This window comes from Stegostoma tigrinum, chromosome 29, assembly GCF_030684315.1.
Source record: "Stegostoma tigrinum isolate sSteTig4 chromosome 29, sSteTig4.hap1, whole genome shotgun sequence".
Lineage (NCBI taxonomy): Eukaryota > Metazoa > Chordata > Chondrichthyes > Orectolobiformes > Stegostomatidae > Stegostoma > Stegostoma tigrinum.
The window spans coordinates 18,861,291-18,885,799 of NC_081382.1; the positions used below are offsets into that span (position 1 = coordinate 18,861,291).

Here is a 24,509-nt window from a genome sequence, read left to right on the forward strand (position 1 = left end):
AGAAAATTTTCAAGTCAAGACATATCTTAGTGCAAGTCAATGTAAAACAACAAGTACAGAGCTGAGAGGGAAACTTAACTTAAGTTAAGTCAGGGCAGCATTTTGGATGACTTCAAGTTGATGCAGTGCAGAATGTGGGAAACCAGTCAAAGTGAAGTTTCAAAATGAAACAACAGAGAAAGAGCATTTAGCACAGCATGTCTGTGCTGGAAGACATGTAAAAGATAACCCATTGTGTGGAACTGTGTGTCAATGTTCTTGAGGCCAAGAATCTTGCGTTCTATGGCTAGATATGCTCTGCTTGGCCTGCTGTGTTCATCCAGCGACACACTTTGTTATCTCTACTTCCAAACCTGTAACTTTTCCTATCAGGGAATAAGATAGTTGGAGGATAATGTCTCTTACACTGAACAAAACAAAATTTCATGACAATTTGCTTTGGAACTTGGAATTACATGAAAACAATAATATAAATGAAAAAAGGGAATTGGTGAAATACTAAAAAAGAAATACAATCAGTATGATGGAAATAAAAACAAGAAATTAAAGATCAGAATCAACACAGGTTGAGGAACTAGTGCCAAGACACAAATCGGCTGATTAGCACCAACCTCCTGCCCCTCACATTGCTCTACATTCTGTTCCCATGAATTAAAAAAAGACCCATTTCAGTAGTTTGTAATACACAGAAAGACCAATTTAAAATTCCATTACCATGTGTATTATACATGCCAGCTCCTTTCAGAGCAGTGACCTTATGAAAGGCTTCCCTTCTAAATTAAATCTGCATGAAAGAATATTTGCATGAAAAATTACTTAAATCAAAAAGGGAAAGCTTTTTTCAGAAAGGTTAATAGCTTACTAAATGCCTGACACCACAAACTTTGCATCGCGTGCTATCAAATTCGGTGACATGGCCAAACAGTTGAAAAAGTAAAGAATCCTAGAATTATAATCACTTGACATTTCTTAGCAAAATTCCCAAAAATGAATCTCAGCCAGAAAACAGGGCTGAGAAAGGGCAGTTGTTGAAGTCAGCCATTTCACATTTTTTCTCGTGGTGCTTGGCCACATCAAAGCAAAAACATGCACTGGAACCAAATTACACACAAAAGTAATTAGTAAGCTGATCCCCAGGGACCTGAAAGTCATTTCCAAATCATTACTTGCTTGTGAGAAGACATACAGTTGTTTATAAATTTATATTATTGGTAAAAGAAAAATCTAAACATCGCCCTTTCCTTCCCCCATCCCTCAAAAATTTTTGATTTGTTAGAAGTGCTGCTCAGTCTTCGAGGCTATGTTAGCCAGCATTCCAAGAGTCCCAGCAGGAATCTAGCCCCTTCCTCTACTGGACCTTGAACCCATGGAGGCTATTCAAAAACACAAGTTATTGGGAAAGCTCAGCAGGTCTGGCACCATTTGAGAAGGGGGAAAAAAATCAGTTCATGTTTCGGGTTCAGTGATCCTTCCACAGAATGGAGGCTATTGTAGGCTCTCTATAGTCTGGGCCCAGGTCTGGGCTCTTTGGCACTATTCCATGAGCTGACACTACTGACCTCATTCTGAACAAAGTAAAACTTACTTCAGTCCCTGAAAAATATGTGGGCCAGTCAGATTAACAATTATTCCAATCATAGGCCAGCTCTTGGATCAAGCCTTACCTCATGAGGCTTTCAGATACCTTTTGGGTTGAATGAAATTATCCCAGTCTAGGGACATAAGTCTGTTAAATTTAGGCAGTAGTACTAAATATATTAGAGTTGGATGAAGTACAAGATATGCAAACACAGCCGATCAGAACTTTAATCTACAGCAGGATTACTTTCTGGAAAGAAAATATTTATGTTTAAAGAAAATCAAGTCCCCATACATCTGAGTATTGCAGGAAGTGCACAACACAGAGTGAGCAGAGAAGAGAACAAAAACAAAGTGCTGGAAAATCTCAGCAGGTCTGGCAACATCTGGTGAAGCAAAAAACACAGTTAATCTTGTGGGTTCAATGAGCCTTCTTCAGAAGTATAGAAGAGGTTTGTTGGGATATTTCCAGTAGAAGAGAATTTTAGCTATGTGGAGGCAGTGTTAATGAATTTTGTTCAGGGGCAGCCAAATGGAGATTGTAATTGAAGTCTGAAAATGACAAGCCCAGATAGTGTGAATATGCAGGACCTTACTGCAATTAACAAAGATGTCAGTAATCAGGGACAGGCATTTAAACTAACTGGCAGAAAGATTAGAGGGGGTTTGAGGATAACATTTCATTTTTAACTGGGTGGTGGTAGGGGTCTGGAACAATCTGCCTAAAAGGCAGAGGGGCGGTGTGGACTTGTTGGGCCAAAGGACCTGCTTCCACACAGTAGGGAATCTAATTTAATATAATCCCACTACTCTTTTGGATATGTCTCATAATCTAGACGGCCAGGAACCAATTACTAGAAAGTTCAAATAAGCCAGAAACGTCTTTCACCCCATACAGAGACAGCAGGCTGTATGGCTGCCCTCTGTACCTTAAATCTGTGTTTCAACACCTCAAATTCAGTTTTAAAATTGAAGCAGCCTACTTTCTCTATGAACTCCCACTCAGTGAGGGAGCCTCAAGGTATGTCTGACACAGATAGATAACAACTAAAGAGATAATGGGAACTGCAGATGCTGGAGATTCCAAGATAATAAAATGTGAGGCTGGATGAACACAGCAGGCCAAGCAGCATCTCAGGAACACAAAAGCTGACGTTTCGGGCCTAGACCCTTCATCAGATGCTGCTTGGCCTGCTGTGTTCATCCAGCCTCACATTTTATTATCCTAGATAACAACTAAACCTATTTTGACATTGGCAAAAGTATTTTCAACATTCCACACTATTTGATAAGTATTTCAATCTCAATCATTTAATGTGAGCTGTGCTCCTCTCCATTTTACTGTTCAGAATGTTTTCAGATCAACAATATGGCAGTCAATTTCCTGAATCACTTGCAGAAGTTATGCCAGACTGTTTCATTCCTACATTAACCAAATCAACTGAAGCTTGCACTGAAACTTTCTATGCAGCTTATTGTCAGTGCTTTGAAGTAAAAAGCTGCTTAAACATCAAGTGCCACCAATAAAAACAAGAGGCTGATGTCTTCCATTGTGATGACTTAACATTGTTGGAGGATCTTCTGCTCCAATTCCACAATTACACGTCCACTGAGACACCCATTCTCTTTAGTTATATACTATAGAGTTTCTTCAAAAACATGCCGCTCAGCTCACAGATCATGCCTGGCATAATGTTGAAGACATGCCTTCACCATCTAACCACATGAACATATCCTATTCTACTCTCTCTCAGCTTTGAATAGCTTCTTTTGGAAGGGTGTATAACGTTAGCATCTATTTTTGTCAGCGATAGGTACTTTCAAACTCCAAGCACCGTTTGGGGACAGGCATATCTTCTGAATCCCTCACTATATTTATTAATGGCCATCATGAATATGTAAGCCATAGCTCTGGCTCCAGTTCTAAGTGGAAATGATGAGCAGAGTTTTCACAGACCATAAGACATAGGAGTGGAAGTAAGGCCATTCGGCCCATCGAGTCCACTCTGCCATTTAAATCATGCTGATGGGCATTTCAACTCCACTTCCCTGCAGCCCTTGATTCCTTCTGAGATCAAGAATTTGTCGATCTCTGCCTTGAAGGCATCCAACGTCCCGGCCTCCACTGCACTCCGTGGCAATGAATTCCACAAGCCCACCATTGTCTGGCTGAAGAAATGTCTCCTCATTTCAGTTTTAAATTTACCCCCTCTAATTCTAAATCGATCAAAAGGAGACTCAAACCCGCACCATGGAGGGGGAAAGCAATTACTCACTGGTGACTACCCTCAAACTGGTCAATTAGTGACAGTGGATAGATGAATGAACCTAGATGTCCAACAGGTACATCTGTAGTTTCCATGTGAAATGGATTTTTGATAGTGATCCTTAAGTGCTTGGCATCCTAATTATGTTTGATCCGTACATTTTAAAAACTGTAAGGGGGGGCAAGGGTGGAGGGGGCCATAACAAGAGACTTTCCAGCTCAAAACATGGCAGCAGGATGTTCTCCTGGACGAGCGAAGAGGATGCCGCCCCAAGATTGAGATCATCCTCTCTCAACATTTTGGAAACCTGTAATTCACAAAGGCCTTTGCAGTGGATCCACTATTACAGTGGGGCTACCCTTCAAAATGGGAAATATGCAGATGCTGCTGAAGCCATACGCCATTTCTAAGCCCATTTTGCACGCTAATTGTTTCTGCCTGCTGCTAGAGATCTACCGATAGGCAACTAATAACACTATCCACATTTCTCCCCCTACCTCCCCGACCATCTATGGTGACCTGGAGGCTGATAGGAAAAATCCCTGTCACCTTGGCAATTAACCATTTGATTAACGGCTGCTGTTTATTTACAGGCACGAGGCTCTGCAGCTCCAGGTTTCTCCTCTCACATTTCCAGAGGCATGGCCCCAGGGTGGAATGCAGCTGGTGGCCTGGGTCTCTGGGCAAGGGTGTGTATCTTCTGACCAGCCCCCAGTCCAATTTCCTCATCTTTTCCAATCAAAGACATGTATAATCTTAAAGGCCTTTAAATCAGCATTTGCTCAGTCTTCTCTCTACAACTTTTGAATCAGGCCTCTAATCTTCCCCGACGGATACATTCCACTAAATTTCCCCCCCACCTTTAATAACTCCTTTTATAAAATGGAGACAAAAATTGCTCAGAATGTTCTAAGTGTTATGGAGATGTACATACTCAAGACCCATACAATACACATCAGCTAATAATTGGCAAGCACATTCATGCCGGGGTGCTGGCTAATAACCATGCCCAACACAGTAATCTAACCACCCCTACTTGACATTGAATGGCATTACGATCACTAAAGTCTGCACTAACAATGTGGGGGCTACCATCGAGCAGAAACTGAACTGGACTGTCCATCCAAACGCTGCAGCAAGGAAAAGGTCATAGGCTAGGGTTCCTAAGAAGAATTACAGACATCCTACACCTCCCAAACACTCTCTTCGATTCCCCAAGCCTTCCCACCATTGACAAAGACTGACCCATAGTGGGAGGGAATACTCCCCACAAACCTGGATGAATGCAACTCCCACCAAAACAAAGTTAACACCATCCAGGACAAGTGATAGAGGATGAACACCCCTCAAGAACAGACTGCAGCTCCAGTTTCAGAAGAATTGCTCATTCAAGGAGAATGCTCACCTGCACACTTCTTTTTAAAAACAAAAAGAGCCCCGTGAAAACATTTGAGAAGAACTTCCAACTATGCAACTGCACCAATAATTTTCACCTCCGTATCATCTGACTCTGCCTCAGGTTAGCAGCTGCTGAAACCATCAAACAACATGCCTTTACCGCATTTGGATTATTCCTCCAGCACATTCCTGATGGTCTCCCATGTTCACCCTCAAGGTCAGATCATTCAAAACTCTGCTGCCCACGTCCCAACTTGTACTGAGTGCCTTCACCCACCACACCTGTGTTTGCTGATCTGCACTAATGCTTGGTTGAACAACACTTTGATTTTGAAATTCTTTGTTTTCAAATCTCAAATCAGGGAGTTGCTGTAGCTAAAAACGGGAGTGTTACTTTGGCTGACTGTGAACAGTCCTGTTCTCGCATCTGCAATCCTCAATTTCTGGCCTCTCGAGCATCCTGAGTTTCATTGATTCATTGGAGACAGAGACTTCAGCTGCCTAGACCTGAAGCACTGGAATAGCCTTCCGAAACTCTTACTGTCTTCCACAAAGGAAGCTATAGAAATGTGTTTATAAAGACATTGCTCACACTGTTCTAAGGGTCGGTCACTGGACCCGAAACATTAACTCTGTTTTCTCCTCCACAGATGCTGCCAGACCTGCTGAGCTTTTCCAGCAACTTTGTTTTTGTTCCTGATTTACAGTGTCCACAGTTCTTTTGCTCACGCTTTGTTGATAGAATACTTCCTTCAAGCTAAAGTCTCCTTGTAAGCTTCATTGTATCTTTGCCCTTAAGATGGTCAATTGTTTCTCAAACAGCCCTGGTTTTGGCAAATTGGAAATGCATCTTACGCATTCCTTAATTGTATGAAGTACATGAAATAACTCGAGACTGGTATCCTCTCAACAAATCACTGCCTGTTTGCACATCAACAGTCCTTGACTTTAATATGCTTCTTCAATCAACCAAAGTGACACTCCCGTTTTTAGGTCCAGCAACTCCCTGATTGGACCAGATTAACAGGCCTAATTAGGGAACTCATTCTATGAGGTTCAGCTGGCTGCCCTTGTTACAATCACTACAGTGGGAAAGCAGTGGAACGTTGATAAGAGCTCTTGTCTGAAACGTTTTGTGCCTGAATTAGTTACTAAATGCGTTTTGGCCCAAAACTGACTATGCAAAACCCTTGTTTTGAAATACAATTTAATTGTCATCCGGTACCCAGCCCTCTCCTTTAATTTAGTCTCACCGCAGCATATAAATGGTTGCGGTATATAAACCATAGTTTTCTTTTATTGACTCTGGCAGAAGACATGCATCTCACAGCCTTGTATTGTTAGCTAATTGTAGACAATTAATGCCAAGATCAAAGAACAGTGATCATAAATTGTGCTGTGATCATAAATTGTGCTGCCCTGGACTTCATGTTGTGCTACTCATTCTGTTCTATGGATTGATCCGCAATCTCAACCAAACTGCAGGGTCTTTTAACATCTGTCCTGTTCCATCTGTCCTGCTGCCCAGCAGTGTGGTTTTATGCTGTAGCTGGTTCCAATTTCAGTGCTAGAGCTCTGCCAGAACACCAACATTAGACATGGCTTCTCCAAGTTTACAAGACCTTCACTCTGCAGGGTGCCCCTTACAGCACATTCCATTGCAATGGACAGATGATTGGGTCTCTCTTCTTCTGCAGACTCCACAATATTTGCCAAAAAAAGTGCCCATTAGCAAAATTAGAGAAGAGTTGAATGTGAAATGCAGTATTGAAAATAAAGAGAACCCAGTCAAAAGCAGAAGATTAGCTGTGGAACAGAATTCCAAACCTGGAACATGGAAGAAACTTCAATTACCTCAGGCAACAACAACTTTAGTGGGATAGCAGTTTAACATTTCAAGCTATTTAGATTGCATCACCTCCCAAGTGGTAACTTGGTCAGGAAAACCAACTGACAAGTAACAAATGCTCAAGTTGCTGGAAAAGCTCAGCTGGTCTGGCAGCATCTGTGAAGAATAAATCAGTTAGCGTTTCGGGTCCAGTGACCCTAACTCAGAACTCAGATTTACAGCATCCGCAGTTCTTTCGGATTTTATTGAGAAGTAACAAATATTGTTCTATGTGTTGTGATGCCAACCATTATCAGCTCATTGTTGAGGTTTGCTGCCACCTGGGTCAAAGGGCCAACTCTGTTTACAATGGCAGAGGAAAACCAAGACCGAGTCTAAATGAAAGAAGCTCTTGTTCAAAACAAGTTTGTTGCACAATTGATAAGTTCTATTAGTAAGTTAGCCTTCTTACTAAGACAACAGAGTCATAGAACTGTACAGCATGGAAACAGACATTTCAGTCCAACTCATCCAGATATCCTAAAATCAATCCAGTCGCATTTGCCAGCATTTGGGAAACCTGGAAGACAATTGGGAGATCTATGGATGGAAGTCTTCGCCCTGCACGATCCTAAAAAATGTCCTGCCTTTTCCCTCACCCAAATCTGCATGGCATCATCAGACTGGGTGGAGCTTAATGCAATCTCCAATGTTAAACCTTGGGAACCGTAGCTCTATACGACTGGTGCTTCCTGTCACATTTGCATATTGGAAGCCTGACTCTCCTCATCTCACAATTAAAATAAATTGGAAAGACAGTACAAAGTCATTGGTTCCATCAAAGGTATTGCTTCCACATGGCAAAAAAGAAAAACCACTTGTAAGCAAAACAACAAGTATGGTGGGTGATGCCCGGAAGTAGTTTTTAAATTTAAAAACAAAGTTAGTTACATCGTCCTCTGTAGACTTGGTTCCCCCTAGCTTTCCAATACAACTTTTATATTTGACTACTGAAGCTGCTACAATAGACTGTGCCCGATTGCCATGAGCCTGCCCAGAGTTCCTTCAGTACAACTTTGTTCCCCAGAGTTTTCATACTTGAACTACAAGTGATAGATGGGATAAACATTAAAAACCCAACTGTCCCATTTGGATGTCTAAACTACGACAAAGACATCGCTTCGCTGGTCATGTTTTTAAGCCACTGTGCTTGCCTTGCTACATAAGCACAGCATGTGTCATAATCCTTTGAAGTACTGCCACTACTGTATTGGGAACATTTCCTCTGGAACTAATTAGTTTCGATTAACTGTACATAATTTACCAAAAAGCTGAAGGTTCACCTTAGCAATGTTCCCATTACCAACTTAATTAAACCACTCCTACATGGCTAAGACTGGCTATACTAGACCTTTTCCTTTGCTTTCTTTGGCAGACACACAATGAACTATTGGAATGCAGGAAATCATTAGGAAACTTTAACAGCTAAGAGATGACATTCAAGTACAAGGCCAGCCAGCTGTAGGATTATGCATCTTTTAACATTGGCTTCAAACGGCTGATGGAAACACAGGACTTGCAGCCAAATGCACTAAAAATATATTTTACAAGGTATGGTGACATGGAAGTACACCATATTAACAGATGAAAGAGGAGTCCTAAGGCACCCTAAGGGAATCAACTCTTGACCACATTTGTTGATAGCTTAGAATAGGATAGAAAGCCACTTTGTCAAGTTGGCTGAGAGGCAAAGACAGATGACATAAGAAATGTAAATAACGACTTAAAATTAGAGATATTAAGTACATGGCCAAAACAATAACAAAAGGTGGTAATGAAAAGGCAGGGAACTATAGACTGAAACTTGACATCAGCAGTGGGCAAGTTGTTGGAAGGAATCCTGAGGGACAGGATTTACAATGTATTTGGAAATTAGTGATAATCAACATGTCTTTGTGCATGGGAAATTGGTCTCACTAACTTGAGTTTTTTTGAACTAGTGATGAACAGGATTGAGGGGGGCAGATGTATGGACATGATCTACATGGACTTCAGTAAGGCATTCGACAAGGTTCTGCACGGTAGACTGGTTAACAACGTTAGATGTTAGATCTTAGATCATATGGAATACAGGCAGAACGAGGTATTTGGATACGGCACTGGCTCAAAGGTAGGAAACACAGGGTTATGGTAGAGGGTTGCCTTCCAGGCCGGAGGCCTGTGACCAACAGCATGCCACGAGGATCGGTGCTGGGTCCACTGCTTTCTGTCATTTACATAAATGATTTGCATGTGAACATAGGTGTGGCTAGTGAGTTTTCAAATGACACTAAAACTGGAGGTGTAGTTCAGAGTGAAGGTGGGTGAAACCTCAGAGTACAATAAGATCTTGATCAGATGGGCCAATGGACTGAGTTGCAGCAGATGGGAGCTTAATTTAGATAAATGGGAGATGCTGCATATTGGTAGGGAAAATCAGGGCGAGACTTGTATACTTAATAAGGTCCTGATGAGTGTTGTTGAACAAGGAGACCCTGGAGTGCAGGTTCATAGCTCCTTGATATTGGAGTTACAGGCAGTCAGGATAGTGAAGGCAGCATTTGATATGCTCGCATTTACTGGTCAGTGCATTAAGTATCGGATTTGGGAGGTCATGTGCAACTGTACAGGATATTGGTTAGGCCACTTTTAGAATACTGCGTCCAGTTCTGGTCTCCCTGCTATAGCAAGGATGTTGTGAAACTTGAAAGGGTTCAGAAAAGATTTACAAGGGTTGGAGGGTTTGAGCTATAGAGAGAGGCTGAATGGGCTGGGGCTTTTTCCCCTGGTGAATCAGAGGCTGAGTGACCTTAAACCTTAAAGAAGTTTATAAAACAGTGAGGAGCATGGATAGAGGGAACAGCCAAGATCTTTTCCACTGGGTAGGAGAGTCCAAAACAAAAGGGAATAGGTTTAAGATGAGAGGGGAAAGATTCAAAAAGGGCCCTAAATGGTAGATTTTTCATGCAAAGCGTGGTGCATTTATGGAACGAGCTGCCAGAGGAAGTGGAGGAGGCTGGTACAAATTACAACATTTAAAAAGGCACCTGGTCAGGCACATGAATAGGAAGGGTTTAAAGTGATATTGGCCAAAAGTTGGCAAATGGGACTGGATTAAATTAGGACACCTGGCCAGCATGGACGAGTTGGACTGAAGGGTCTGTTTCCACCTGTACATCTCTATGACTCTATAAATGGATTTCAATGTCATCAAGAGATCATGCACTTTTAGCTGACACAGAACGGGCCAGAGATTTTTTATGATAAACAGCTAGAAACATTTGAGGTCCAGGAGAGATTTAGGTGGTCAATAGACAAAAAAAAAAATCGAACATTATAAAGAACAGCACAGTTTAAATTGAGAGAAAGAGAACAAAGTAGTGGAAATTATGTTACAGTGACAGAAAGCCCAGTCAGATCACAGCTGCAATACTGTTTTCAGTTCTGGATGCCACACCTTTGGGGAAAAATTTGGAGGGAGTACAGCACACTTTATAGAATGATACCTTGACTTAAAACGAGGGATTAGACAAACCAGGCTAGTATACCTTGCAACATAGAATAATATAGCGTCAACTGATCCAGGTTTAAGATGTCACAATCGAACAGACAACACAAGTATAGTGGAATGCTTTTGTCTGAGGTTTCTGAGACTAGAGGAGCATAACGTAACAATCAGAATCAAACCTTTTAGGGGAAAAAAAAATCAGAAAATTGTCCATAAAAAGTCAGGTAAAAATTCAGAATGTGTTCCACAAACAGCAATAGATGCTGGGGCAATTGTTTATTTTACATCCAAGATAGAGGGGGTGGCGTTTGATATGCTTGCCCTTATTGGTCAGTGCATGGAGTATAGGAGCTGGGAGGTCATGTTGCAGCTGTACAGGGTACTGGCTAGGCCACTTTTGGAATTCTGCATGCATAGTGCTGCAGGATATGGTGAAACTTGAAAGAGATCAGAAAAGATTTACAAGGATGTTGCCAGGGTTGGAGGGTTGGCGCTATAGGGAGAGCCTGAATAGGCTGGGGCTATTTTCCCTGGAGTGTAGGAGGTTGAGTTATGACCTTAGAGAGGTTTATAATATATGAGTGGCATGGATACAGTGAAAAACCAAGGTCTTTTCCACCTGGTAGAGGGGGTTCAAAATAAGAGCGCATAGGTTTAGGGGGAGAAGGGAAAGATGTAAAAGGGACTTAAGTGGCAGATTTTTCGTGCAAAGCGTGGTGCATGCATGGAATGAGCTGCCAGAGGACGAGGTGGTGGCTGGTACAATTACAACATTTAAAAAGGCATCTGGTTAGATACATGAATAGGAAGGATTTGAGAGAGATTTGGGCCAAACACTGGCAAATGGGACCTGTACATCTCTATGACTCGGAGATTAATTGCTTCTTGATAACCTTAAGGTATTATGAAACATAGGTCACAAGCAAATATACAGGGAGTTCAGTTGAAGTCAGTCACTGAATGACAGAACTGACTTCAGGAGGTAAATGATTTACTCTCATGTTCCTAAATTAAGATGTAGACAGTACATTCTTACCAGTATTATACCTTACTCCTGTAGGAAAATTTCCATGGATGCAACAGAGCTACTAGCTTCCAACAAGGCAAGTCGCCCACAATTAGCACTATAATTCTTAATAATAGACATTTGAGCCAAAATTGTCTGGGTCATGCTGGATTGCTGTAAGGAATTTTGAGTGAAAAAACAAACAAACAAAAAACAACTTCGGGAAATGTGTTTAGTGATGAGAACAATGCCAAAAAAAAGGGGGACCTGGTGAAGGAACTCAGTCCCATGGATGGGAGTGTTGAGGGAATACTACACAACAAACCCACTCCATTAGAAAAAAAAGGGTGCTGCACAGAGCAAACCTTCCAGATGGGCTGGGTGTATTTTTCTTGAACTGGATGCTTTTTATTACAGATTTCCATTACTGCTTTGGAATATGCAATGCAGATCCAACGATCAGTAAAATTTCCTTCACAGACTCAGAAGAAAAAGAAAAAATGTAGGTGCACTCTAAATGCCCATATCTATGGGCAAAATTAGTTCCTAATACTCTGCCTTTTAAAACTCCGCTAACTTAAAATCAAACTTGAAATAAAACTAAAGACTTTCATGGATTTTAGTTTGTTTATACATCAACAACATAAAACTCATACACTGGAGACATTCTGTTTAGTCTGTCCACAAGTGATCTTGCTTCTGATTGAGGAAGCATATCATGGAGCAACCGGTCAATTTCAACAGGAAGCACAAACTGAAGATATGTTCAACTCGCTGTTTTCTCCACACGGTATATAGTTATCATGTTTCTAAGTAAGCTGGCCAGTGGAATCTGGTTTGCCCCAACTGCTAAATAAAAACCGAACAAGTTGATACTGACCACTTCATATGCATGAGAAACAGGGGGCACAGTGGCTCAGCAGTTAGCACTGCTGCCTCTCAGTACCAGGGGACCCGGGTTCAATTCCACCCTTGGGAAACTGTGTGGGGTTTGCACATTCTCCTGGTGTCTGCATGAGTTTCCACCAGGTACTCTGGTTTCCTCCCGCAGTCTAAAGATGTGCGGGCTAGGTGGATTGGCTATGCTAAATTGCCCATAGTATTCAGGGATGTGTAGATTAGATGGGTTTGGGGAACAGGTCTGGGTGGATCCTCGAGGGTTGGTGGAGACTTGTTGGGCTGAAGGGCCTGTTTCCACGCTTTAGGGGTTCTATGGAAGTGAAAAACCCTAATAAATTTATGGCTTTTTGATTAAATGGCATTTTACAACTTTGACACATATCCAACTTACATTTCCAGCTGAAGTATCTCCCACCTGAAAAACAAATTTCACTATTTCATGAAGAAACACCAAAGAATTTGGAAATACTTTTCCTGAAGATCTTCATCTCACGAGTAGATCCCAATCTTCAGTTAAAGCTATAAAAAGTGAATACAATCCTTTTGAAAAATTCTCAAAACTAATTAGCAACAATATGATTGGTTCCTCGGCCTGTTTAGTGGGATCACTGCTGCTGGAGCCAGAACAAAAAGATCCAGAAAGGTGAAATCCGTGTTCAGGAGCTAAGGAGATGATCTTGCTAGGTTTCTTCAAATTCAGTGCTATCATTTTGCTACTGATCACTGAAATATTGCATAGATGCAGCAAGCTAGCAATTATACTGTGTTCTCTGGTTTAAATGCATTCTAAATTCATGGGAGCCAAGCTTGCGTCATCATAATGACTTTTAAAATTAGGTGGAGCAATTTTACCAGAGCCACAGCAAATAAATTTTAAGAAGTCATGATCAACAGTAATTTGACACAGTCGCACAAGAGGTTGAACATGATGCACGCTTTATTGTATTTAAAGCATAATGGTGCAATGCTTGTTTCAGTAGGTGTATGAAGGACAAAAGAGGAGTTCAGATTGGTTTGCTGCAGGGATTTTAATGTGTATATGCCATTTGCTTGATGGTGACACCAGAAGTCAAAGATTCAAAATTGTCCCAGTCCCCTCAACTAGTATCCTTTCTACTGGAGCTAAGATCAGAGAACTATAGAAACTCGAAAGTGCATAAACAGGCTATTCGGGCCAACTCTGCACTGAACCTGCAATGAAAATCCCACCCAGACCACAGCCCCGCAGTTTTTTTTAAAACCACGGCTAACCCATCTATCCTGAAAAGGGGAAGAAACCGGAACACCCAGAGCAAACCCATGCAGACATGGGGAGAATATGCAAACTCCAGACAAACAGTTGCCTGAGGGTAGAATCAAACCCAGGTCCCTGGCACGGAGAGACAGGCTCAGCCATTGTGCAGCTCATAAGATTAGAAACAGATGGATAGTTATGAACATTGATGAACAAAATGGAGTGTACTGATGATTCCTAATTTCATTTCATTTAATCAAAAGATATTTTTAACAACCAGTACTAAATGATTGATTAAGATACAAAATGCCCTCACTGAATGCCAAGGTGAAGGCAACCGTTCCTCCATCACCACTTGACTACTAACCTTCATATGCAACAATATAAGCATTGCAGCAGTTCAATATTTTCATGCATTTTTGATATGGGTTTTCTTTTGTATTAATGGCCTGCACCTGCTAAAAGCAGATAACAATTTCCTGAGATAACAAGGTGTAGAGCTGGATGAACACGGCAGGCCAAGCAGCATCATAGGAGCAGGAAGGCTGATGTTTCGGGCCTAGACCCTTATTCAGAAAAAAAATTTCCTTTAGTCCCAATATAAATATTGACTATAAGTAAAATACTGCATGCTGTACAGAATATGTTCCAATTTGAATATTTATTACCAGAGTATAACTATTATTGTTGTTTTACTGAATACTATTTTGACAGAGGACACTAGTGTTGAAAAATAGAAGCATCAGCCAAAAATTTCAATAAACATTGTTTTAAAAAAGTGTCTTATCTATCCATGTTGATTCGGTTCAATATTAAAGAGATCAGCTGATATTTTGAAAGACAGTAACAATTCAGCTACAATTTAAAGCTCAAGTAAAATTTCATCGTACAAATTCAAACAGATGCAACAGGTTCAAACAGATAGAACATAAACAGAGTAGTACAGCATAGGAACAAATCTTTTTGCCCACAATATTGGTGCTGACCTACCTGCCTGCACATGGCTCACATCCCTCTATTCGCTGCCTGTTCATATGTCTGTCTAAATGCCTCTGAAACTTTGCTACTGTATCTGCTTTACCACCTCCCCGGTCATGTGTTCCGGGCACTTATGACCCTCTGTATAAAACAAAAGCTTGCCTTGCACATCTTTTAAACTTTCTCCCCCTCACCTTAAATCTATGTCCCCTAACATTTGACTATCCACCCACTCCATGCCTCTCAATTTTATGTACTTCTTTCAGGTCACCCCTCAGCCACTGATGCTGTATTGAAAACAATCCAACTTTGTCTAGCCTCTCCTTATAGCTAATACAGTCCAATCCAGACAACATCTCGCTAAAACTCTTTTGCACTCTCTCCAAAGTCTCCACATCCTTCCTATAGTGTGGTGACCAGAGCTGCCTGTAATACTCCAAATGTGGTTTAACTAAAAAGTTTTATACAGCTGCAACATGACTTGCAATTTTTATAGTCAATGCCCTGACCAAAGATGGCAAGCATGCCACACACCTTCTTTATCAACTTATCCACATGTGTTGCGATCACTGCAGAAAAGTGCATAAACCAGTTTCAACAATAACCCCAAGTGACAAATAAAAACCAAACAAGTTGATACTGGCCACTTCATATGCAAAGTAACAGCCTGAAGTCAAGGTTGCATTTAGTAATTGCTGTCAATTCTCTGCATGGGCAGCAGAAATATCTGGTTCATACAAATTTCTAAATGTTATGACTAAACTACGAACAGGCAAAACATTTAAGACACAAATAAGGGTTAAACGTTGTAGGCAAAATAATTTGCAACTCCTGATTACACAGATCATCAACACATGGCATGGCACAGTATCAAACTAAAAATATTATTAAAGTCCAAAGGAGTTGGGCATGGGTCTGGCAGATGGACTACAGTGTTGGTAAATGTGAGGTCATCCATTTTGGTAGGAACAACAGCTAAATGGACTATTATTTAAATGGGGAAAAATTGCCACATGCTGCTGTGCAGAGGGACCTGGGTGTCCTTGTCCATGAATCTCAAAAAGTAATAGATATTTGAACAGTCAAGGAATTAAGAGTTATTGTGAGCAGGCAGGTAAATTAAGCCAAGTCCAAGTCCATGAAAAGATCAGCCATGATCTTATCGAATGGTGGAGCAGGCTCGAGGGGCCAGAAGGCCTACTCCTGCTCCTATTTCGTTATATTCTTTACGACTGCGACTAGATGTTTGCATGGGCAACTACTCCAGATAATGTGCCAGGTCAATATAGTTGATCTTCGACTGGAAATAACCAGACCAGGTTTCCATTAATAGTCATTATTGAATGAGCTTTACTTAAAAGCTTGATATTTGTACTGTTCAAATATTAACTGCAAGAGGTACACTAAATTAAGAGTTACATGTAAATCAGTGCTCTTCTGTTAAGAGTCTAGATAAAGTGGTGATTGCAAACAAAAATGAAGTGGAGAGACAACTTACCATTGTTAAGGTGGCGAACACAGTCCTGAAACACAGCATGCCACTTCTGCTGTTCTTTCTCTGATACAACACAGAAGTAGTAATGCTGCTCATATGGGTGCCATAAGATGGTGCGATACTCAGTTGGCCACTTCAGAAATGGAGAGTTGCTGGCTTTTCCTTTGATTCCTAAAGAAAAGGAAACATGGCACTGTTTATCTGGCATGAGATTCCTTCTCTTATGCCCCTCTTTAGCTATCACACCATATTCAACACAATAATGTAAAGATAGTTAAGCAACCTAGCTTTGAAATGGCCATAGGGTGCAGAGGAACACTGGGGAATTAACTTATTGTAATCCTTGCTTCTACTAAACTTCCCAGTGGCAGGAACAGAGTTGAAAATTACATGTACAAGGATGATGAGTGCAATTGCATAGCCTCCAGTATTATTGGAAAATTCAAAGCTGAGTTTCATCCAATTTTGCACCTGTATGAAAGCTTAATACAAACATTATTCAGCTTTTACTACAACACAGTGCATGTTGCGGTTCTATTTCTGGTCTAAAACTTCACCATGAAAGTCAATCATTTGTCTGAACTGCATCACTCTAAGAGCAGTTAAGCGACATTGTTCCTCATGTAGGGAGACAGTGATATTCAGCTGCAAGATAGAAAAGTGTTCAGCAAAACCAGAGCGCGTTAGTCGAAATATCTTTTCCAATTTCATTCCTATATTAGACACCACCCAAGAATATTTGCCTTGTTTAAGTGCTATTGCAAGTGATCAGAGAAGAGCATATCTGCTTAAAAGTATCAGCCTCAATGAGCAACAAGTATCAATTGTCTGAGGTTAAAAATTATATTTGACAGGCCCAAACATGATTGCCGGTCAACCTCAGTTTTACAATTGACAATTAAAACTGCAATAATCCTGAAATCTCAGTATCAAAAGAGGAAAATGTTGACCTGCCAATTTTAACTGCAGGCCCCTGCACCTTTATTGCTTTCCATCCTCACAAATGACTTTGTAAAGCAAGTGACATTGCTAGCAGTTCACCTTGGTTCATTGACAAAGGCGTCAGCGTGAGTAAGTGTACGCAATAAGACAATAACCCCACTGACAAACAGATCAAGTATTTCAGGTTTCAGAAGAGAGGTAGGAAGGAAGAAGTTTATTTAGGAGGATGAGTTACATTCTGAAAAAACAGATGCAGTCACTTAGTGGTAAATAATCCAATGTTCAAACATCCTTTACACACAAATTCATTACACTGAGGTGGCTTTGAAGATTTGATAGAGTCTTAGAACAGAATTTCTCTATTTCCTCTCGAAGGTAACTTCACTCGTCATCCCATTTACTTACTGGCTGCATTTTTCCTTCAAAAATCATAGAAGTGATTGCTCATTTTTTATCCTCCTCTAACATGTGGAAGAAATAAACACAGTATTGAGAACTTGGAGAAGAATAAGCAAAGAGCCTCCCAACTTCCTTCAACCTTGATAAGAGCAAAATACTGTAAATTCAGGAGTTCTGAAAAAGTTCTCTGATCGGACTTGAAACACCAACTTTTTCTTCACAGATGCTGCCAGACCTGCAGAGTTTTCCCAACAATTTGTGTTTGTTTCTTCAGTCTCCTTCTTTTGACAATTTCCAAGTCGTGAAAACAACTTCTACTTGTTTCAGCTTTGATGTTCTACATCACAGACTTTTGCTTTGTTAAAAATTGGAAAAACAGTTTCTTTGAAAAATATGCCAAAACAAACAAAAGGATAGATCAGGCTGCTTTCTAGATGATAAGAAGTTAAATAGAGTATGTGTTCAAACAAGTGCAAAAAATAATCAAGAAAGCGAATGGAATGCTGGTCTTTATATCTACAGAAGGGGTTGAATGGCCTACTCCACCTCTCATCAAAAAAAGTGATCAGAAGACATCATGGTTAGAGTCATGCAATAAAGCCCTTGCTCTTCAGACAACACGGCCTTCTCCCTTGAAGCATAATGTTGTTGGAAGCCACCAGCTAGGTCCTCTGCTTGACCAAAATGCCAATAATGGTTGCATGGCATCAAGCTCTCAAGTTCCATCATAAACCTTGATGAGCTGAAGACATTGGCCTCTTTCTGCTCTTTTCAGCAGAAACACCTTGATTTCCTTGCCAATTCAAAACTGGTATCTTGGCCTGGAATCTACTTAGCAACAGAGCCTCAAACAGCCCTCTACGGTAAAGAATTCCAGAGATGCACATCTGAAAGAAGACATTCTTGATCGGCATCTTGAAGTAGTGAGCTCTTATTCTGAGATTATGCATTTTGGTTGTAGACTCTTCTCCAAACAGAAAACAACCCCCTCAAACTCCCTAAGAAGCTTGTCTGTTTAAAATAGGGCTGCCTCTCATTCTTCTATATTCCAATGAGCACAGGCCCAGCACGCTCAATCTCTCCTCAGAAGGCTCTCGTTCCTGACCCAGGATCAGCTTAGTCAACTTTTTCTGGACTGCCTCCAACATCAATGTATCTTTTCCTGGATGACAAGACCAAAACTGTTCACACAGCATTTTCAGCAATGGCCTCGCTGGTGAATTGTACAATTTTAGCAAGACTTCCTTATATTTGAATCCCATCCTCTTTGAAAGAAAGGCCAAAACTTCATTTGCTTTCCCTAATATTTGCTGAACACAGGCTCTAGCTTTCTGAGATTTATATATGAGGACTCGCAAATGTCTGTGCTATAAGCTCCTGAAGTCTTTTCCATTTAAACATATTCCCCTCCTCCATTGTGCCTGCACACGTGCATAATCTCACATTATATTCTGATAGATAAATTTAACAAGTGGTCAAAAACCTGTATCACTCTGAAGAGTCTATCACCCTTTGTAATGACTTGGAGGAAAAGAAGCCAAAGTACGGTAGCTGGATTTGCAGGCAGAAACAAAAAAAAACGAACAAAGGTGGAAAGGCAGACCACAAGAAGGATACCATATAGGTAAGACAGAGATACTGAGGGGTTAATTAAGTTGGCAAAAAGGGACAAAAGAAGAGCATTATTTCAATAGAAAAAACTGCAGCAATTTGCAATACACACAGATTTGGAGGTACTTGTGAACAAAACACAGCTAGCACACAGGTGCAGCAAATAATTAGGAAGGCTAATGGAGTGTTGGCTCTTATTTCAAGGAGTTTAGAGCACAAGGGTCGGGAAGTCTGGCTGCATCCGTACAATGACATCTGGCATACTGTAAGCAGTTTTTTTTAAGGGAAAGATAATTTCATTGGAGAAAGTTCAGAGAAGGTTCACTAGGATAATCCCTGACATGGAGGGATTGTCTAATGAGCAAAGATTAAAACAGGTTGGGACCTTAATCACTGGAGTTTAGAAGATTGAGGGGTGATCTCATTGAACCATGTAGGATTCCTAAGGGGTTTGACAAGGTAAATGCTGAATGTTGTGGTTGGTTTGCTCGCTGGGTAACATCAGCGTAGCCTCTGATGAAATGCTGTTGAGTCCATTGGAATTGGTTACCTCATTTCAGTTCTCTTCGCAGTGGTGTATATATAGGGTCTAGTTCTACATGTTTGTTGATGGCCTTCTTAGTGGAGAATCAGGCCTCTAGAAATTCCCGGGTTTGCCTCTGTTTGGCCTGTCCTGGGTTTCCTGACGTTGTCCGAATAGAATAGGTGGTTCTCCTTAGCCCTATGCATGGAGACAAGTGAGTATTGGTCGTATCATAACGAAAAGTCACGACCAATATTCACTCATCTCCATTCACATGGATAAGGAGAGCCACCAGTTTGATTGGGACAACATTAGGATCCCAGGACAGGCCAAACAGAGACAAGCATGGTCGTTTCTAGAGGTTTGGTTCTCCACCAAGTCGTCCATCCATAAACACATAGAACTAGACCCTATATATGCACACCAATGAAAAAGAGACAGAAATGAAGTAATCAACTCCAACTGACCCCAGAGTTGAAATACCAGGCAGGAAAACACAATGTTTCATTGGAAGCTGCACTGGTGTTACCCAGCAGGGTAATGAAATGTCTGCGAAATAATGAACCAGCTCAATGAACAAACCATCCACAACTCAAGCTACAAATCTACTCAAGAGCCTTAAATGCTGAATGTTTCCCCAATTTGAGAGGGCATAGTCTCAGAATAAAACGATGTCAATTTAAGACTGAGATAAGGACGAAGTTCTTCAGAGGGTTGAGTGTCTTTGGCATTCCTTGCCACAGAGAGCTGTTGGGACAGGATCCTTGTGTATGTTTAAGTCTAAGGTAGAGAGATTCTTGAGCAGTAGGCAAATCGTGAGGTATGAGTGAAGGACAGGAGAGTGGATCCTATTGAATAGCAAAGCAGGTTTGAGGGGCCAAATGGCTTCATCCTAATTCTATTTCTGATTATCTTATCCTCACCATTTGACTTTCCGCTTATTTTTGTGTTATCTGCAAACTTGGCGAAACCACATTCACTTTCTTCATCCATGTCATTAATATATGTAATAAATATATAATTGCAGCCCCACAGGCTTCCATCCTGAAAATATCTAAATTCTGTCTGATTATTTAGCCAATTCCCTATTCATGCTAACATTCTACTCCAACAACATGCACTGTTATCTTACTTAGTCAAAGTGTCATCTTATCAAATGTTTTCTGAAAATCCAAACATATTACATTCACTGCTTCCCTTTTACCTATCCTGCTTGGCATCTCCTCAAAAAATTCTAATAAATTTGTCAAGCATGATTTCCCCTTCGTGAAGCCAGGCAGACTCTGCTCGATCATATTACTGCATGTATTTCTGAATGATCTGTTGGTACATCCTTTATAAACAACACTAACAGTTTTCTAATCACAGACATCAGGCTAACTGGCTATAGTTAGCTCTTTTCGTTCACCTTCCCCTTTTGTTTAAAAACTTTAAAAAAAAGAGCAAGATTGGCAGTTTTCCAATTCTAAGACTCTTCTCGAATCGAAGGATACTTGGAAGAATTTCACCAGAGCATCTCTCTCAGTAGCTAGGTTTTTCCACGTCCTGTCAAATCCAGGGGATGGATTGGTCTTCAGCCCCACTAAATTCCCCGGTACTTTTTAATCCTGTGACAGACATGACATCCTCCAAGACAAAGCAGTTACTGTGGTACCAAAAGATCGCGAAGCCACAGATCTGCAGCTAAAGAGAAGTTAATACAAAGGAAAACGCCCGAAGTGAGAACAGAATGCTGAGGATTCATTCTTGGGCACATCAAGTCTGCGCCTGCTCAATTCCCTCCTCTGTGTATGAGGAGCCCAGGCAGGGACATCAATAAAATGGAAGTGAGGGGAGGTCAATTAATGATCTGATTAAATCTTATTGCCTTTAGTCGGTCGGTTTGGCGCCCCTCTGCAAACAAAGTTGTGTTTTTTAGAAACAGTGGTATTAATGAATAAATCTCCTAATCAGGAACCAGACTACAACCAAAAGCAGAAAACATTGTTCATTATCGGTCTTCAGTTTTCAAACAGGAGAACGAGCAACATGTTATTTAGACATGAATCACAGTGCATCTCCTTTAATCCTTTTCAATGTTTGAAACAACTTTATTACCAGTATTGCAATTTCTTAAAAAGTAGCTGCTGTGCAAAATTAATCCTGCAACAAAACACAGACTGTATGATGTCAACATAATGAACATTAAGAAGCAATTAGATTGGCAATCTTTCGGGTCAGCACCAGGTCAAATGTGTTACCAAAAATTCTTTATAAATAATTTATAAAGTTTGGCACTGCAATCAGAAGCATCAATGTGGAGCATACAATATTACACTTTCTTGCATCTGCTTCGAGAACAGGTTATTGCTTATAATTTGGGTCAAATCTAATTGCACTGAAGTATGAAGATAACTATTGTTAATTTCAGAGGTAACAAATATTGAAGAACAGTGAGTAATTATATACAAAGACTGCTTATGCCGAAAGCAAAAATGGTGTCTGGTTTTTAAACAAAAGGACAGAATCTGAACATATTTCAAATAATACCTGTAGATATATCTGGATGAACCTGAACAAAAAACAGCGTTCACGTGGTAGGGAGGAAGGACAGAAGCAGTTGAGATGGGGATGAAGGAAGAGAAGTCAATATAAAAGGAAAACGCCTGAAAATGAGACCACAATACTGAAGATTCATTCTTTGGCACATCAAGTCATTGCCTGTTCAATTCCTTCCACTGTGAGAGAGGAGGACAGGCAGGGACATGAATAAAGTGGAGGTGAGGGGAGGTCAATTAATGATCTGCTTAAACCTTATTGGCTTGAGTCGGTTTTGGGCTTCTCTGCAAACCAAGTTGTGTCTTTTGTAAAAGCAACAGTCATTGGTACTGCAATGTGGCAAATCGAGGAGAGCTGTAACAATGCAAGTAGTGAAAGTGATAATGGGAACTGCAGATGCTGGAGAATCCGAGATAATAAAATGTGAGGCTGGATGAACACAGCAGGCCAAGCAGCATCTCAGGAGCACAAAAGCTGACGTTTCGGGCACAGAACCTTCAGAGAGGGGGATGGGGAGAGGGTTCTGGAATAAATAGGGAGAGAGGGTGAGGCGGACCGAAGATGGAGAGAAAAGAAGATAGGTAGAGAGGAGAGTATAGGTGGAGGTAGGGAGGGGATAGGGTCAGTCCAGGGAAGACGGACAGGTCAAGGAGGTGGGATGAGGTTAGTAGGTAGGAGATGGAGGTGCAGCTTGAAGTGGGAGGAAGGGATGGGTGAGAGGAAGAACAGGTTAGGGAGGCGGAGACAGGCTGGACTGGTTTTGGGATGCAGTGGCAGGAGGGGAAGAGCTGGGCTGGTTTTGTGATGCAGTGGGGGTGAGGGGACAAACTGGGCAGGTTTTGGGATGCAGTGGGGGAAGGGGAGTTTTGAAGCTTGTCAAGTCCACATAGACACCATTGGGCTGCAGGGTTCCCAAGCGGAATATGAGTTGATGTTCCTGCAACCTTCAGGTGGCATCATTGTGGCACTGCAGGAGGCCCATGATGGACATGTCATCTGAGGAATGGGAGGGGGGAGTTAAAATGGTTGGCGACTGGGAGGTGCAGTTGTTTATTGTGAACCGAGCAGAGGTGTTCTGCAAAGCGGTCCTCAAGCCTCCGCTTAGTTTCCCCCCCATGTAGAGGTAGCCACACCAGGTACAATGGATACAGTATACCACATTGGCAGATGTGCAGGTGAACATCTGCTTAATATCGAAAGTCATCTTGGGGCCTGGGATAGGGGTGAGAGAGGTGGTGTGGGTGCAAGTGTAGCATTTCCTGCGGTTGCAGTGGAAGGTGCTGGGTGTGGTGGGGTTGGAGGGGAGTGTGGAGTGAACAAGGGAGTCACGGAGAGAGCGGTCTCTCCGGAAGGCAGACATGGGTGGGGATGGAAAAATATCTTGGGTGCTGGGGTCGGATTGTAGATGGCGGAAGTGTCGGAGGATGATGCGTTGTATCCGGAGGTTGGTAGGGTGGTGTGAGAGAACGAGGGGGATCCTCTTGGGGCGGTTGTGGCGGGGGCGGGGTATGAGGGATGTGTTGCGGGAAATGCTGTCAAGGGCGTTGTCAACCACTGTGGGGGAAAGTTGCGGTCCTTGAAGATCTTGGACATCTGGGATGTGCGGGAGTGTAATGCCTCATCCTGGGAGCAGATGTGGCGGAGGCATTGGGAATAGGGGATAGAATTTTTGCAGGAGGGTGGGTGGGAGTGAGGAGGTGTATTCTAGGTAGCTGTGGGAGTTGGTGGGCTTGAAATGAACATCCGTTTCCAGCTGGTTACCTGAGATGGAGACTGAGAGGCCCAGGAAGGTGAGGGATGTGTTGGAGATAGCCCAGGTGAACTTGATGTTGGGATGGTAGGTGTTGAAGTGGATGAACTGTTCGAGCTCCTGTGGGGAGCAAGACGCGGCGCTGATACAGTCATCAATGTAACGGAGGAGGAGGTGGGGTTTGGGGCCTGTGTAGGTGTGGAAGAGGGGAACCCCGCCCACAGCTGACGCCGACGGAACCCCTCCCACAGCCGACGACCTCATCGCTCCGCCCACAACCTCCACAGCCAGCAAACCCAGAGAAGATAGCCACAGTGAGCCCTGCCACATCTTCACCATCCCTCCAGACCTCCCACTGACTGAGGACGAACGGTCAGTACTAAGCAAGGGGCTCACATTTGTCCCGCTCCACCCACACCAACGAATACCAGTCACGTTTGGACATTGAGCAGTTTTTCCGCCACCTTCGCCTCCACGCCTACTTCTTTAACCGGGAGCCTAACCCTCATCCACTG

General features: G+C 41.9%; 1 protein-coding gene across 2 annotated transcripts in view; it reads right to left on the reverse strand.

Annotated features, from left to right (window-relative positions):
• Positions 1-24,509, reverse strand: part of niban2a (niban apoptosis regulator 2a) — a 186,377-nt gene that overhangs the window by 53,865 nt on the left and 108,003 nt on the right. For both annotated transcript variants that reach the window (XM_048559120.2, XM_059638144.1), the window contains one exon: positions 16,235-16,402. In XM_048559120.2, the coding sequence (XP_048415077.2) occupies positions 16,235-16,402 (168 nt within the window). The remainder of the gene's footprint in view (positions 1-16,234; positions 16,403-24,509) is intronic.